This window comes from Pteropus medius, unplaced genomic scaffold (assembly GCF_902729225.1).
Source record: "Pteropus medius unplaced genomic scaffold, Ma_sr-lr_union100, whole genome shotgun sequence".
Lineage (NCBI taxonomy): Eukaryota > Metazoa > Chordata > Mammalia > Chiroptera > Pteropodidae > Pteropus > Pteropus medius.
This window is the reverse complement of record NW_024351733.1, coordinates 2,304,789-2,318,265: the sequence shown is the minus strand read 5'-3', so window position 1 is coordinate 2,318,265 and position 13,477 is coordinate 2,304,789. Positions and strand designations below refer to the sequence as shown.

Sequence of the window (13,477 nt, the reverse complement as noted above, 5' to 3'; positions counted from 1 at the left end):
TTCATTTATTTCTTAAGGTTGATTTCAAATGGCCTTTCTTAACAAAATCTCATGCTTGCTCATGGTAACATTCTTCAGGAAAGTACTGGCAATTTTAAATACGGTTCACTAAACAGCATTATCCTATAATATAAACAGGTTCTAATTTCCATTAATAGCAAGAATATTCCACTCTTAAACACTCAAACTAATGGTGATTTTTTTTTATCATTTCTACTGCCAACTTCAAGAATTTTGAACCTCATTAAATAACAATCCATATTTTAAAAACTTATTTCTTTCTACTCTAGGAGAACATGTAGACCTAAACATTAGGGCATGTTATGATTTCCACTTTTCTGTTTTCTCTCAAGGTACTTGTTGGCACACCAATTCACTCTGTCAGTATATAAGTTAATATTATTTTCATAACTTTCCTTCATGGTGCTCAGCTTTCCCTTTGAAAACTACCATTAACATTTCTTGTTAGTTGTAAAATAAGTAGTCAGAAGAGTCAGCTATCTGAGGAGAATGTGTTTGGCTGAATTAGAATTTTCCTCAATTCCTAATCCAAGAACTATACTTCGATAAAGTCATAATTCATAAAAATAAAGTTTATGAAATTTCCAGTTTGTTCAATCTTCATTTCAGTTGTTTGGGGACAGTAACCCATTAAATTTTTGTTGTTGTTTTTATAGATAAAGGCTAACACAAAGTGTGTTTAGTTATATTTTATATTTAATGAGTACTTTGTGGAAAATGCAGTTCTAAATTCTTTATGCACATCTCATTTTTATTCTTATTTAAGAGAAGAGAAAGCATAGACATGGAGAGACTTAAGATATTTTCCCAATATTTTGCAGGTATTAAGCCAAAGTTGCCAGATTTGAACCCTCACTTCCTGAATGTGGCTTCTAACCATTTAGCCAACCTTCTACACTCTATTAGAGCCTAATGTGGCATGTCAATATTTTTGTGTGTGATAAAACTTTGCATATGCACTCAATCACTGCTGGTTGAATCACTGTATAAAGAGCTGCATAAATAATTGAATGAATTTATTAACAAATCAATTTTTACTAAAATATGATTGATATTTTCTCATGTAAAAATACATTTTAAAAGGGTTCATCATGGTGGCAAGACATTTTTTGGCATATCTTGAAAAATATTAATTGGTATATTTAATTTTATCATTTGCTTGTGACAGAGAAAAAAATTTGAATTGCATGGACTCAGACCATCTTTCTGGTACTCATAGTCAGTTTATTTTGAATGATAAGACCAAGTGTAAGTAGGACACTGATTTGTCCTTTTTAAAGTTAAAAAGATAAAATGCAGTTTGATAGAAATATATATAGACGAGCTGACAACATGTATATTTTAAAAATGCCATTTCATACCTAGGTTCTTTGCTGATAATTGTACATATCAGGCTTTAAACTCCAGTATAACTCTGTATGTATTTTTTTAGTACATTGGCTACTTGGTTGTAAAGTAACCATTTCTGGTTGATGCCAACAAATAGGTCAGCTGCTAGCAGGCACCATCTACACTCTGTTTCCCATAATAATTTTCTACCAAAATTTAAACTTTCTTTTATTCGTTATTAGTCAACAACAATGCTGATGGTTAACATAGCTGAAATTACCAATGATTCCATTTGTCTTATCAACGGAAGTGACTTAAAATGCCTTTCTGGACTTTTTTTCTGAGACTGACCAGAATGAAAAGATAACCTCAGGCAGCTTATGTGCATGTGTGTGCATGCATATATGCACATGTGCATATGCATGATTTTAGACATTCCTAATCACAAGGAAAAATACCTTAACTCTTTAGAGCACTTGTGATAACATTCAAAGTTCCTTAGTTAGAAGAACTTCCCTGGACATCTATGATTCTCTTTATTATTCCATGTATAAGTTGAGTAAAAAATAAACTAAATAAGGGAGTCTTCTTACAAATTCTCTAATTACAGGAAAAAGTTTTAACACAGTGTTCATCAGTTTCAATTAAACATTGTCAAGAAGCAAGGATCTTTAGACACGATTAAGGCATTTAAAATTATTATATAGCTGAAAAATTATATAGAAATAAATGTACTAAAAGATTAAATGACATCAAAATCATGTATTTTGAATTCCTGCTTCTGGCCAAGTTTAAGTAACAAGGAACAAATTTAACCTTTTGGCTAGAAACTTTAAAAATTGAACAAAATATATAAAACAATGGTTTTGAAGACATTAGACATCAAGCAATGAAAGACAGTGATGTCTGAGAAATTAGAAAAAAATGAGGTGAGCCCTACAATTGCCCCAAGCTTACTGTCTGGAGAGAGTTCTAGGCTATGACAAAAGATGAAGGAACCCTCACAAAGCCAGGAGGTCTCCTTGAGTTGAGAGGATGGAACTGAGACATCAAGGAAGCCAAGGTGACTAGAGTTCACAGGGAAGAGTAGCAGAGAGGAGATCATAGAGTGGGAACACTGGAGACCTGCAGAGAGCTCCCAGTTTTCAGTCTACACCAGAGTCCTTATCAGTTCATATATGTGAGGAAACTACACATGATTAGGGAAAGAACTATACAAAAAGATTAAAGGTAACAATCTCCAGAGCTTATATATAGCTAGTAATAGTGCCTGTTCCTGCCAGCCATAGTGGAAAACCTCATAATTCACAGGGCATTAGAGAGAATATCCAGAAGGGTTTTGCCTCAGTAGTGGGGCAAAATTAGCCCTAGACTTATGCTGTTCTGCTCACAAAGTATAAAAGAAAGATGCTTAAAATAGTGAATCATTTTCAAGTAAATTAACTCTGTCCCTAAAGGTCAAGAATATTTATCTGTACAAAACTATCAAATATTCAATAAGTTAAAAGTCACAATGTTTGATATTCAATCAAAAATTACCAGTCATCCAAAGAAGCTGGAAAATAGTATGCATAATGAAGAGGAAAATTAATTGAGATTGACCCAAAATAGAGATGCTAAAAGTAATAGACAAGAATATTATAACAGCTATTATAACTATATTCCATATTTTCAAGATGGTAGGAGAAAGATTGACACATTGAATAGAGAAATGGAAAGAGTAAAAAGACTCAAATCACATTTCAACGATGTGTTGAATCATACAAAACAAAGTCTGAGGATAAAAATAAACACTAGATGTGACTTAACCACAGAGTAGATATTGCAAAAGTTAGATTATTCAATTTTACAAGAGAAATTATGTGAAATGATTTATAGAGAAAAAGACTGAAAATAAAAAGAACAGAACATCAATGAGTAGTGGGACTGCTTTAAACAGCCTAATATACGTGTAATTGGAGTCCCTGAAAAGAGAGAACAGAAAATATTTTTTAAAATAACATCTTAAAACTTCTAAATTTGATAAAAACTATAAACTCACAGATTCAAGAAGCTTAACAGACCTCAAGAACAAGAAACATGAGGAAAACCACACGAAGACACATCATAAACCATTGTTTGATTCCAAAAAAAGTTCCCTAATAAATTTTATGTATGCTAATCTCCACCTGAGAGTTCCCAAGGATGCCAACCTAAAATACGTACCAAAATCCATATCAAAATAACCACCCTCTGTAGAGTAGAATGGATGTATATCTTCTACATCACTTTATTTTTTTTATAATGAGTATATATTATTTTTATAATGCAAATATTAAAATACTTAACTACTTTGTGTCAGATATCTTTGGAAATGGCAGGAGATTTATACATTTCCCCCCAAAAAACCTTATATGATACTAATATTCCTGCCTTTAAGTCAGAGACCTAGTGATGTTGCATTAGCTCAAAATTTACTTTAATGCTATTATAAAATATATTTTCTGTATGATGGCATATTCAAAGTCCATGAATTCCCTCTATCTCCTATTCTATCTCCCATGCCAATGCTGATGTGTATATAATTTTGGTTGACATACACATAATTATACAAGATTTTTAAATTATTCATTTTTTATATTTACATAGCTTACATATACTTAGGCGTTTAAATACTTACTTTCTTAATATCAAAATGCATATTTGCTATGAAAAATATTTGAGAATGGAGAATTATAAAGGTGAATATGATATTACTTGTATGAATCCAGCATTTTGAAAAGTCTGAACTATTTAATAAATTACTATTTCCTTTGCTTTCATCTGTCTTAATCAGTATTTTCTGGCATTAAAAATTGGCCACGATTCAAATCTACTTGATTGAAAATTGCTACCTGAACAAGTCAAGCTAAAAAAGTTGCAAAAATACTTAAGACGTGGTGTAAATAACACAATATTTCTTAGAACTAAATTGTATATTTTATAAGCTAAATTACAACCTTCGCAATCCAATTTATCTTTATCTACATACTCAAAAGACACAGCAAGATGAAATTAAACTATACACTGGTTATAATCCATATGTTGCATTTCCATTAACATAAACCATAAAAAAGTCAATAAGTACCACCAATTAACTCTACATTGTTTTGGCCTCTGGACTATTGCAGAAGGCATTTTGTCAATAGAATATATAGAAATATTGCTACATCACTACAAATTGTCTTTTCCGAAAAGATTTGTAATTTTATCATGATGGATATTTCTAACAACTACGTTATTGCTAAGCATACCACAAGTTCTCCTTCTGGACATGATCCAACAAAAGGCAAAAATACGCAATGCCCTAAAGCCACAGGACACCCTGCTTTAAGATGCTTCCCAGGTTCAATTACACTTTGCAGTTCATCAGATAAACCAGTTAGGCTTACTCTCATCCTGTCACAAAAAATCCACAGCAGTCTTTCAAAATGATTATTATGATGATGTTCTCCTATGTGCAGTAATGGCAACATAAGTCAGGAATTAGAAATTTCCATCATCCTTTATAACCTAAACTTAAAGAAGTTAAACAGTTGTGATATTCTGGTGAAGATAAACACAATTTGAAAAAAGAGATCTCAAAATCTTACCTTAAGATACCACTTGTATTTGGCATGTTCCCAATTCTCAGGAATTTGTGTCTTTTTGAGAAACTGTTCAGCTTCTGTTAGCCATTGATTAAATATCTTCATATCATAATGAAACCGCCGCCATTTTTCAACAGATCTGTCAAATCGCCTAGAGGTAAAAAATATGGATCAAGAAAAACAAATGAATTATATAAGTCATGTTATATGGACACAGAATATTTGATTATATCAACAAAATATTATTTTGAGAGTCTTGCGCATTTGTAGATTTCAATTTCAATTAACAAAAATAATATTGAATAGAAAGGATGAATTAAAATAAAAGTCTGTGATATTTCCCTTTAAAATTGAATACATTTCTTGATTGAAACAAAGATAAAGACAACTATCATAGAGTATTAACATTTTCTTCCCTGTGAGCATATTTATTTTTCTAATTTCAGGAATTTAAAAATATATTAACATCTAATAAATTAAGGATTTTGAAGTTATTCAATTTTGAAATACATTTGGATCAAAATCAATTTACCTCATAAAGTCTATCAATTTCACTATTACTCTTGATTCAAAAGAATCTATTCATTAAGATCTTCAAGTACCAAGGATGAGTGCTGTAACTTATATTGTAGGCTCAGATATAAGCAATTAACCAACCAACTGACATAATAGTCTAAAACCAGGGGACAAGTGTTGTCTTCCTTTATCTTTCTTGTTATATTGTATCCACTAGCATTTTAAATTGGAATGCTGAAGGAACTTCATATGAATCAGAGCTTTATGTTTACCTTAGACAGTTGCACATTAGAATCACATGGGGTGTTAAAAATAAAAACAAAAACAAAACACTGATTCCTGGCCCCACTCTAGATGAATTAAATCAGTATCTTTGGAGGTGGGATACTGACACTGGTAGGTTTAAAAATACCCAGGTGATTCCAATGTACAGTCAAGGTGAAAAACACTCTGTAAAATAAGTTTTAAAGTCTTATGGGGCTTCTGATCTTCTGGTTCTCCTGGGAACTCTCCCAACAAACATTTGCTAGCACTAAAACAAAAGCTGTCCTGAAGATTCCTGGCTGTGGGGCTGCCTCAGAGCATAGTAGTCTGCCAAAGTTCTGAGTTCTACTCTTGAGATGCAACGGACTATAGTTTTGAATATCTTCTCAGATCTGTACCTCCATTTAGAAACTTTAAATAATTTAAAAACTTAAATAAGGCCACAACTCCCTACCATTTTACTGAGAAGGGAATGGAATTCACATTTATTAAAGTTACTATGAACCAGGCACTGGGCTCTGTGATTTTACATATCCGATTTCACTGACTCCTACGACACCTGCTGTGACATAACAATTATTATTTCTATTTTCCCCCGGACAAAAATGAGAGGGTGAGCAACTTGCCAAAATCTACATAGGTATTAAATGGCTGAGAGGGGTTTCAGTGGATCTCTCTGGTTTCAGTGGTACCTTTCACCATCTTATATAGTCTTAGCTGGGATTTCTTTTTTCAAGATGACGTCTTGCCTTACCAGATAAACAATTCAAAGTGATAGCTGTAGTGTTTTTTCCTTATTTTTCTTCATTATTATTTCTTCCAAATATTTAATTATGTATCTACATGTACATTGTATTCTATCAGACATTGCATTTAATGATTATATTTATTACTGTAAAAATATTTAAAAGACTATTTTGTTAGCACAAAAAAATGTAACCAATGATAACATAAAGAGGTAATCTCTAATTATAGCTAGTTTAAAAATAAGAATTTTGTCTTTAATAATTAATGGCACTCGAGTTAATCAAATATCCATCAGCCACAAAAGGATCTTAGAAATACTTTACATGTTGAATAATAATCTTGTTTTCATATATTTTTAGTGGTATCTAACACACAATGACTTACAGATACAGCTTAAGAATTTATTCCCTTAAAAAAAAAAAAAAAAAAAACTAAATATTGCCTATGTCTTTTAGGCACTTGGGTCATTGGAGTAAAAGAATTGTTAAATGAGAATCTAAAAAACAATGAGGCATAGTTGGCATTGTTCTATCTTAGTGAGACTATAATTGATTTTAATTTTCATTATATATTTTTCTATGTTGTTAAGGTTTTTTTTACAATGTACATTTCATACTTTGATATTTAGAAAAATACAGTAATTTAAAAATAATTTTAAAAGGCAGTGTCTCATGGTAACAACTATCACCTCCAACCCTCCTCCCTCTACCATAGTTTGAGAAGAAGGTAGAAGCTAGCCAGATCACATAGAAGCTGTAGTTTGGTCACAATTTGCCATTCCACCTTTGCAGTAATCCCCTTCTTATTTTGCTTTTTTTCCTGCCCAATCACTAGAACTGTCCTATTGCCAACTCTTTCAGCTACTGGGAGGTGATTGTTTTTCCAGCATTTGTTCTATTAGTACTCACTCTTCTTCCAGGCTGCTGCACAGCCATATCCCTCTGCCACTCACCAGCCCTGCCAATTACCATCTTCCAAATTCCACAAAACCTCCTGCCCCCACCCCACCCCCACCCCATCCTCTTCCTCTTTACAGATTATCTTCTCTCTAAACTCTCCAGAGAAGAAATCCACAAAGGCCTAAATGATTGATGATGGTACCCCTACGTCTGCAAGACAGAGCTAGAGAGAGGAGTAAAAGGAAAACAGGCTGAGGCCTAGGGTTTGCTATTTACATCCTTGTTTCAGGCACGCAAAAATGAGACAGGATGGGCTTGCCCCCCACAAAGGACTGACTACCTGCCATTCCCCCACACCTTGCTACTTCCTCAGAACTCTGTGACTTCGCTCATTAGTCTCATATTCCTGAAATGCTCACTTTCCCTTTTGCTCCCTTTCTCCTACTCCTGCAATCCAAACAAACCTTTGCATACTTAAAGACTTGATCTGTTGCTTTCAGTTTTATATCCCACTAAAGCAACAAGTGAATAAGACAAACAGACAAAAACTCATAGACAGACAACAGTTCAGTGATTACCAGAGGGAAAGGGGGTTAGAAGTGATAGGTAAGGGTAAAGAGGATCAAATATATGGTGATGGAAGATATGACTTTGAGTGGTGGACACACAATGCAATATACACGACATATTATTAAATTTTACACTTGAAACCTATATAATTTTATTTACCAATGACACCCCAATAAATTTAATAAAAAAAGACTTGATCTGAACTACTTGCACTGTCACTTTATAAATATCTAAATGCAGAGTATTCAGTATAGCTTGTAACTGCTAAAACTTTAAAAACTATAAAGTTGATTCAATTTTATTATTAAAATAATTTTAAAATGAGTAACTCTACTCAAATAAAATATTAAAGAATAAAATCATGCATTTTTACATGTGGTGACATTGAATGTGAATAATATTTTAAACTCCCCTACAAGCATTACATAAAATTTTAAAATACACTTTTCAGTTTTAATATGCATTGTTAACAGCAAAGGTCGAAATCTATTCTTGAATTCACTATGTAAAATTTCATATTTTATCATGATTATTTATAAACAAACTCTTTTCCACCAATGAAAACAATATATATAAATTTTGCTCGTTTTACAATGTTAGATTTAAATTTAATCTTTACTAAATCACTAAGCTCCCTAAATCCCTTCTATGCCATTAATTGGACTGTCCATAATTGAAGAAAAAGGAAGCAATAATTAGAAACACATAGAGATATTAAAAATGGCATTCAAGGAAATAAATATAAGTTTTACCCTCTATATTATTACTAGGGGAAAAAAGTTGTTGCTTTTTTCTCTGGCAATGAGGAAATATAGACCTAAGTAAATAAAGGACAAAAAATGTCAGCATAAACATATGGATAATAATAAATCAAGTGATTTTAAAATTTTGCAAATATTAAAATTCTCATTCACTATGCAAGCAGTATTTAAAATTACACTGCAGTTTCATTTATGTGCAGCATAACTTATTTCCTGCTGTTCTAAATCAAGTTAGATTATTCTTGAGCATAAATTACATTTAGAGAGTAATTTAGGTACTTTGGGACATACTTTTAACACTTTCAGGCCGTCAAGGTACTGCTCAATTCCATAAAATAGATTTAAATAAATAACACCCCAGTAGCCTTCTGACATATCCATTGTGGCTTTACACTTAGGTCTGCAAACTCAGCATTGGGCTGCTGGTTATTTCCTCCTAGATATTTCATCTTTGATGTGGTGAGTGGGAGAGATCTTGGCTAGAGTCTCTTGGTCCAAACTGTAGGTGCTGGTAAACAAAAGGTAAATTAGTTATTTACCCCAAACCATAGTACCTTGCTCCCCTCCCCAACCACCCCTGATCTCTGCTTCTCTAGTAATAACATTATTTCATAAAACCTAACTAGTAGTTATGAAGTATTTTCTACAGAATCTCTTTCACTCTAGAGCTTTCCCATGGCTCCAATCCTCCTCACTTCTCTCCCATCCCTTTTAGTTTTTATTCCTAAGACACTGCTCCAGATTTCCAGGCTAAAGTCTTTAATCTCATACACCAAGCTCAGATCCACATAGGTATACTTAGACTCCACTCCAGCTGTCTGACTTTCTTATTGCAACCATGCCCTGGACACAAGCTTATTCCTGAACTTATGACTTTGCCTCTTCAGGCCAGCAGAGCACAGTGGTCAGACTGCCTGGGTTGGAATCCTGCCTCCATTTATTGTGTGGCCTTGGTAATAAGTGATCACTCTGAACAGTGATTATAAAAGTAGTATCTACCTCCTTCGATTATATGTGAGAGTTACATGAATGAATATATCTAAATTTCTTACACTAGTATCTGTCAGTGTTCAACAAATACAAGTACTAGTTTTTGGTATCATTCTACCGCTATTTGGTTTACATTTTCAAATGCAAATAAAAGCACCAATGTAGAATCCAAGCCACATCAATGTCTCACTGGTGGAGATCATACAATTAAAAAATGATTTTGGGAAACATGATGGAGTGACAGATGTCCCCAGATCCTTCTCCTTGAAACAACAATAAGCTGAACATCTAAACCTCAACAAAAAACATCCAAACTGCACAACAGTACGTCTGAATGTGGGATCTATGCATAAGAACTACCACAGGTCAGAACCCTAGGTGTTGGGAGGAGAACTGGGAGAAATAAAGAAGCTGCCTCTCGCAGCCACCAGAGCTACCGGTAGGAGGAGAGGAAGGGAAGAAGGAGCTGTGAGTTCCTTGAACAGCCCTCCCTGGGAAAGCTGTGAGCTCCTTGTGGCTGGCCAGTGGCAGGTCCCAGTCATCAGAGCAGAAGGCAGAGAAGCGAGACAGCAGAAAAATAAGTTTTTTACCAGCTGCAGTTGCAAAGTTGAGGCTGAGCCACAGCCCCTAAGCCCCAACCCAGAGGGCCCCTCCTCTCATACCCTTTAAGACCCATCACCATGGAGCCCCAGGGGAGTCCGAGCAAACACTACCGAAACTGTTGCTAACACTGACAGGGGTTGAAACTGAGGGATATGAGCATGATTAAATATCTATCAGAAAATAAAAAGGCATTTGTAAGGCTTTATATAAAGCAGGGTTCCAAGAGTCTTAGATGCCATCTACTGGAATCCAAAAGAAAAGTGCCTTCTTTGCAACAGGCTAAAGAGAGACCTTTATATAATAAATCTTATTTCTGGAAAAACAGAAGAATATACTCCCATTAATGCCCAGGCGAAAAATAGTCCATTAAACACCATGAACAACCAAAGTGACAAGGCATCTCAGAAAGAAAGAGAAAAATATCCAGAAAATAAGCTTATAGACATAGAAATATGGAATTTAAATGACAGAGAATTCAGGATGGTACTTCTGAAAAAACTCAGTGAGTTCTGAAACAAGTCATATCAACAATTTCAGGAATTGAAAAACACCTAGATAAGCAGAGTAAAGAGATGCAAACCCTCAAAAAAAATCCAATAGAACTTACGAAGATGAACACACTGCAAGAGTTGAAAAATGAAATAGCAAGCTTGGGAAACAGAGTCGACCAAATGGATGAAAACATCAGTGATATCGAAGACAGAAATCTATAAATAAATCAGAAGGAAGGAGAGAGAAACTGAAGAATGAAAACTAAGGAAAGAGAAATTCGAGAACTAGCTGATATCATCAGGAGGAGAAACGAAAGAATAATGGGCATTATCGAAGGGAAGGAAAAGGAGCAGGGACTAGAAAGCATTTTTAGACAAACAGTGGACGAGAATTACACAAATCTCAGGAATGAGTTGGAGTTTGGATTTCAAGAAGTCAACAGAACACCCAATTATCTCAAACCAAAAAGGCCTTCATCAAGACATGTTGTATTAAAATGATCAAAAATCAACAACAAAGACAGAATTCTCAGGGCAGCCAAGGAGAAAAAAATGGTAACTTATAAAGGAAAACCCATTAGATTATCCTCGGACTTCTCAGTGCAGATCTTACAAGCCAGAAAAGAATGGAATCAAGTATTTAAACTATTAAATGAAAAGAACTACCAGCCTAGAATAATGTATACAGCTAAACTCTCCTTTAGATATGAAGGAGAAATTAGGTCCTTTCCGGACATACAAAAACTGAGAAAATTCTCCAATATGAGGCCTGCATTACAGGAAATACAGAAAGGGGTCAATTCACATAAAATAAAATGACAAAAAAATACATAAATAGGAATAAAGTGACTGTCAGGCAAATAGAAGCAGAGGAGTGCAAACTTTACAAAGAACAGGGCATTATAAGCTTAAATAATAAGAAGAGAATTGCTATAGTAAGATAGTAATGAACGTTCAGCATACATAGGGACAAATTGAGATAACAATGACTGAAAAGGGGAAGAGTCAAAGATCCAAATTCACAAAGAGGAATGGAGATAAGGCATGTGCAGGAGAAAATGGATGACTGTATATATATAACTATTCTTTACATATTCATAATAGTAACCATACACAGAAGATTCAGAACTGAAGTATAAAACATAAAACAAGAAGAACCAGAGGGAAAACCCGCAAAAGCCAACCAAAAGGAAGAAAACAGAAACACAAGGACAAGGAAGTAATGGAAACAGCAAGCTACCAGAAAGCAAAAGAAAAATTGGCTATAAGAAGACCTCATACTTCAATAATCGCCCTAAATGTAAATAGACTGAACTCACCAATAGAAAGGCACAGAGTTGCAGAATGGATCAAAAAACAAAACTAACCATATGCTGCCTCCAGCAGACATACCTCGCCTGCAAAGACAAATATAGACTTGAAGTGAAAGGGTGGAAAATGATATTTCAAGCAAATGGCATTCAGAGAAAAGCAGGAGTACCAGTACTAATATCAGGCAAAATAGACTTAAAAAAGGTAAAGAAAGATACTGAGGGACACGTCGTAATGATAAAGGGAATCATGCACCAAGAAGACATAATACTTATTAATATCTATGCTCCCAATCAGGGAGCTTCAAAATATGTAAAGCAATTACAAACAGAACTAAAGGGAGAAACAGACCAAAACACTATCATAGTAGGGGACCTCAATATACTACTGTCGGATATGGACAGATCAACCAAACAGAAAATCAATAAGGAAATCACATCCTTAAATGACATATTAGACCAACTGGACATAATTGACATTTACAGAGCCTTCCACCCCAAAACAGCTGCCTATACATTCTTCTCTAGTGCATATGGAACATCTTCAAGAATTGACCACATACTGGGACACAGAAATAGGCTCAACAAATATAAGGGGGTTGAAATCATACCAAACATACTCTCTAATCATAATGCTTTGAAACTAGAGATCAACTGCAGAAAGAAATCAGGAAGAAACACAAATACATTGAGATTAAACAACATGCTACTGAAGAATAACTGGGTCAGAGAAGAAATAAAAAGATAGATCAAGAGATACATAGAAATGAATTATAATGATAGTACAACATATCAAAACTTTTGGGACACAGCAAAAGCAGTCATAAGAGGAAAGTGCATATCATTACAGGCCTATCTTCAAAAACAAGAATGAGCTCAAATAAAAAACCTAACGCTTCATCTTAAAAAACTAGAAAAGGAAGAACAAATGAAGCCTAAAGTCAGCAGAAGCAAAGAAATCATCAAAATTAGAGCAGAAATAAATGAAATTGAAAAGAAAAAAAAATAGAAAAATTAAATGTAACGACGAGCTGGTTCTTTGAGGTTAATAAAATTGACAAACCCCTGGCTAGCCTCACTAAAGAAATAAGAGGAAAGACACAAATAAACAAAATCAGGAATGAGAGAGGGGAAATTACAACCGATATCACAGAAATACAAAGGATCATACTAGTATACTATGAAAAAGTATATAATACCAAATTAAATAACCTAGAAGAAATGGATCAGTACTTAGAAAAATACAACCTTCCTGGACTGAATCAAGAAGAACTGGAAAATATAAATAGACCAAACAGCACTATGGAAATTGAACCAATCATCAAAAATCTACCAAAAAGTAAAAGTCCAGGACCAGATGGCTTCACC

General features: G+C 33.9%; 1 protein-coding gene across 1 annotated transcript in view; it reads right to left on the bottom strand.

Moving 5' to 3' along the window:
* The window catches only part of DMD (dystrophin), a 1,897,222-nt gene that overhangs the window by 1,003,059 nt on the left and 880,686 nt on the right, over positions 1-13,477 (bottom strand). The window contains 1 exon segment of the mRNA XM_039846417.1: positions 4,962-5,109. Within this exon segment, the coding sequence (XP_039702351.1) occupies positions 4,962-5,109 (148 nt within the window).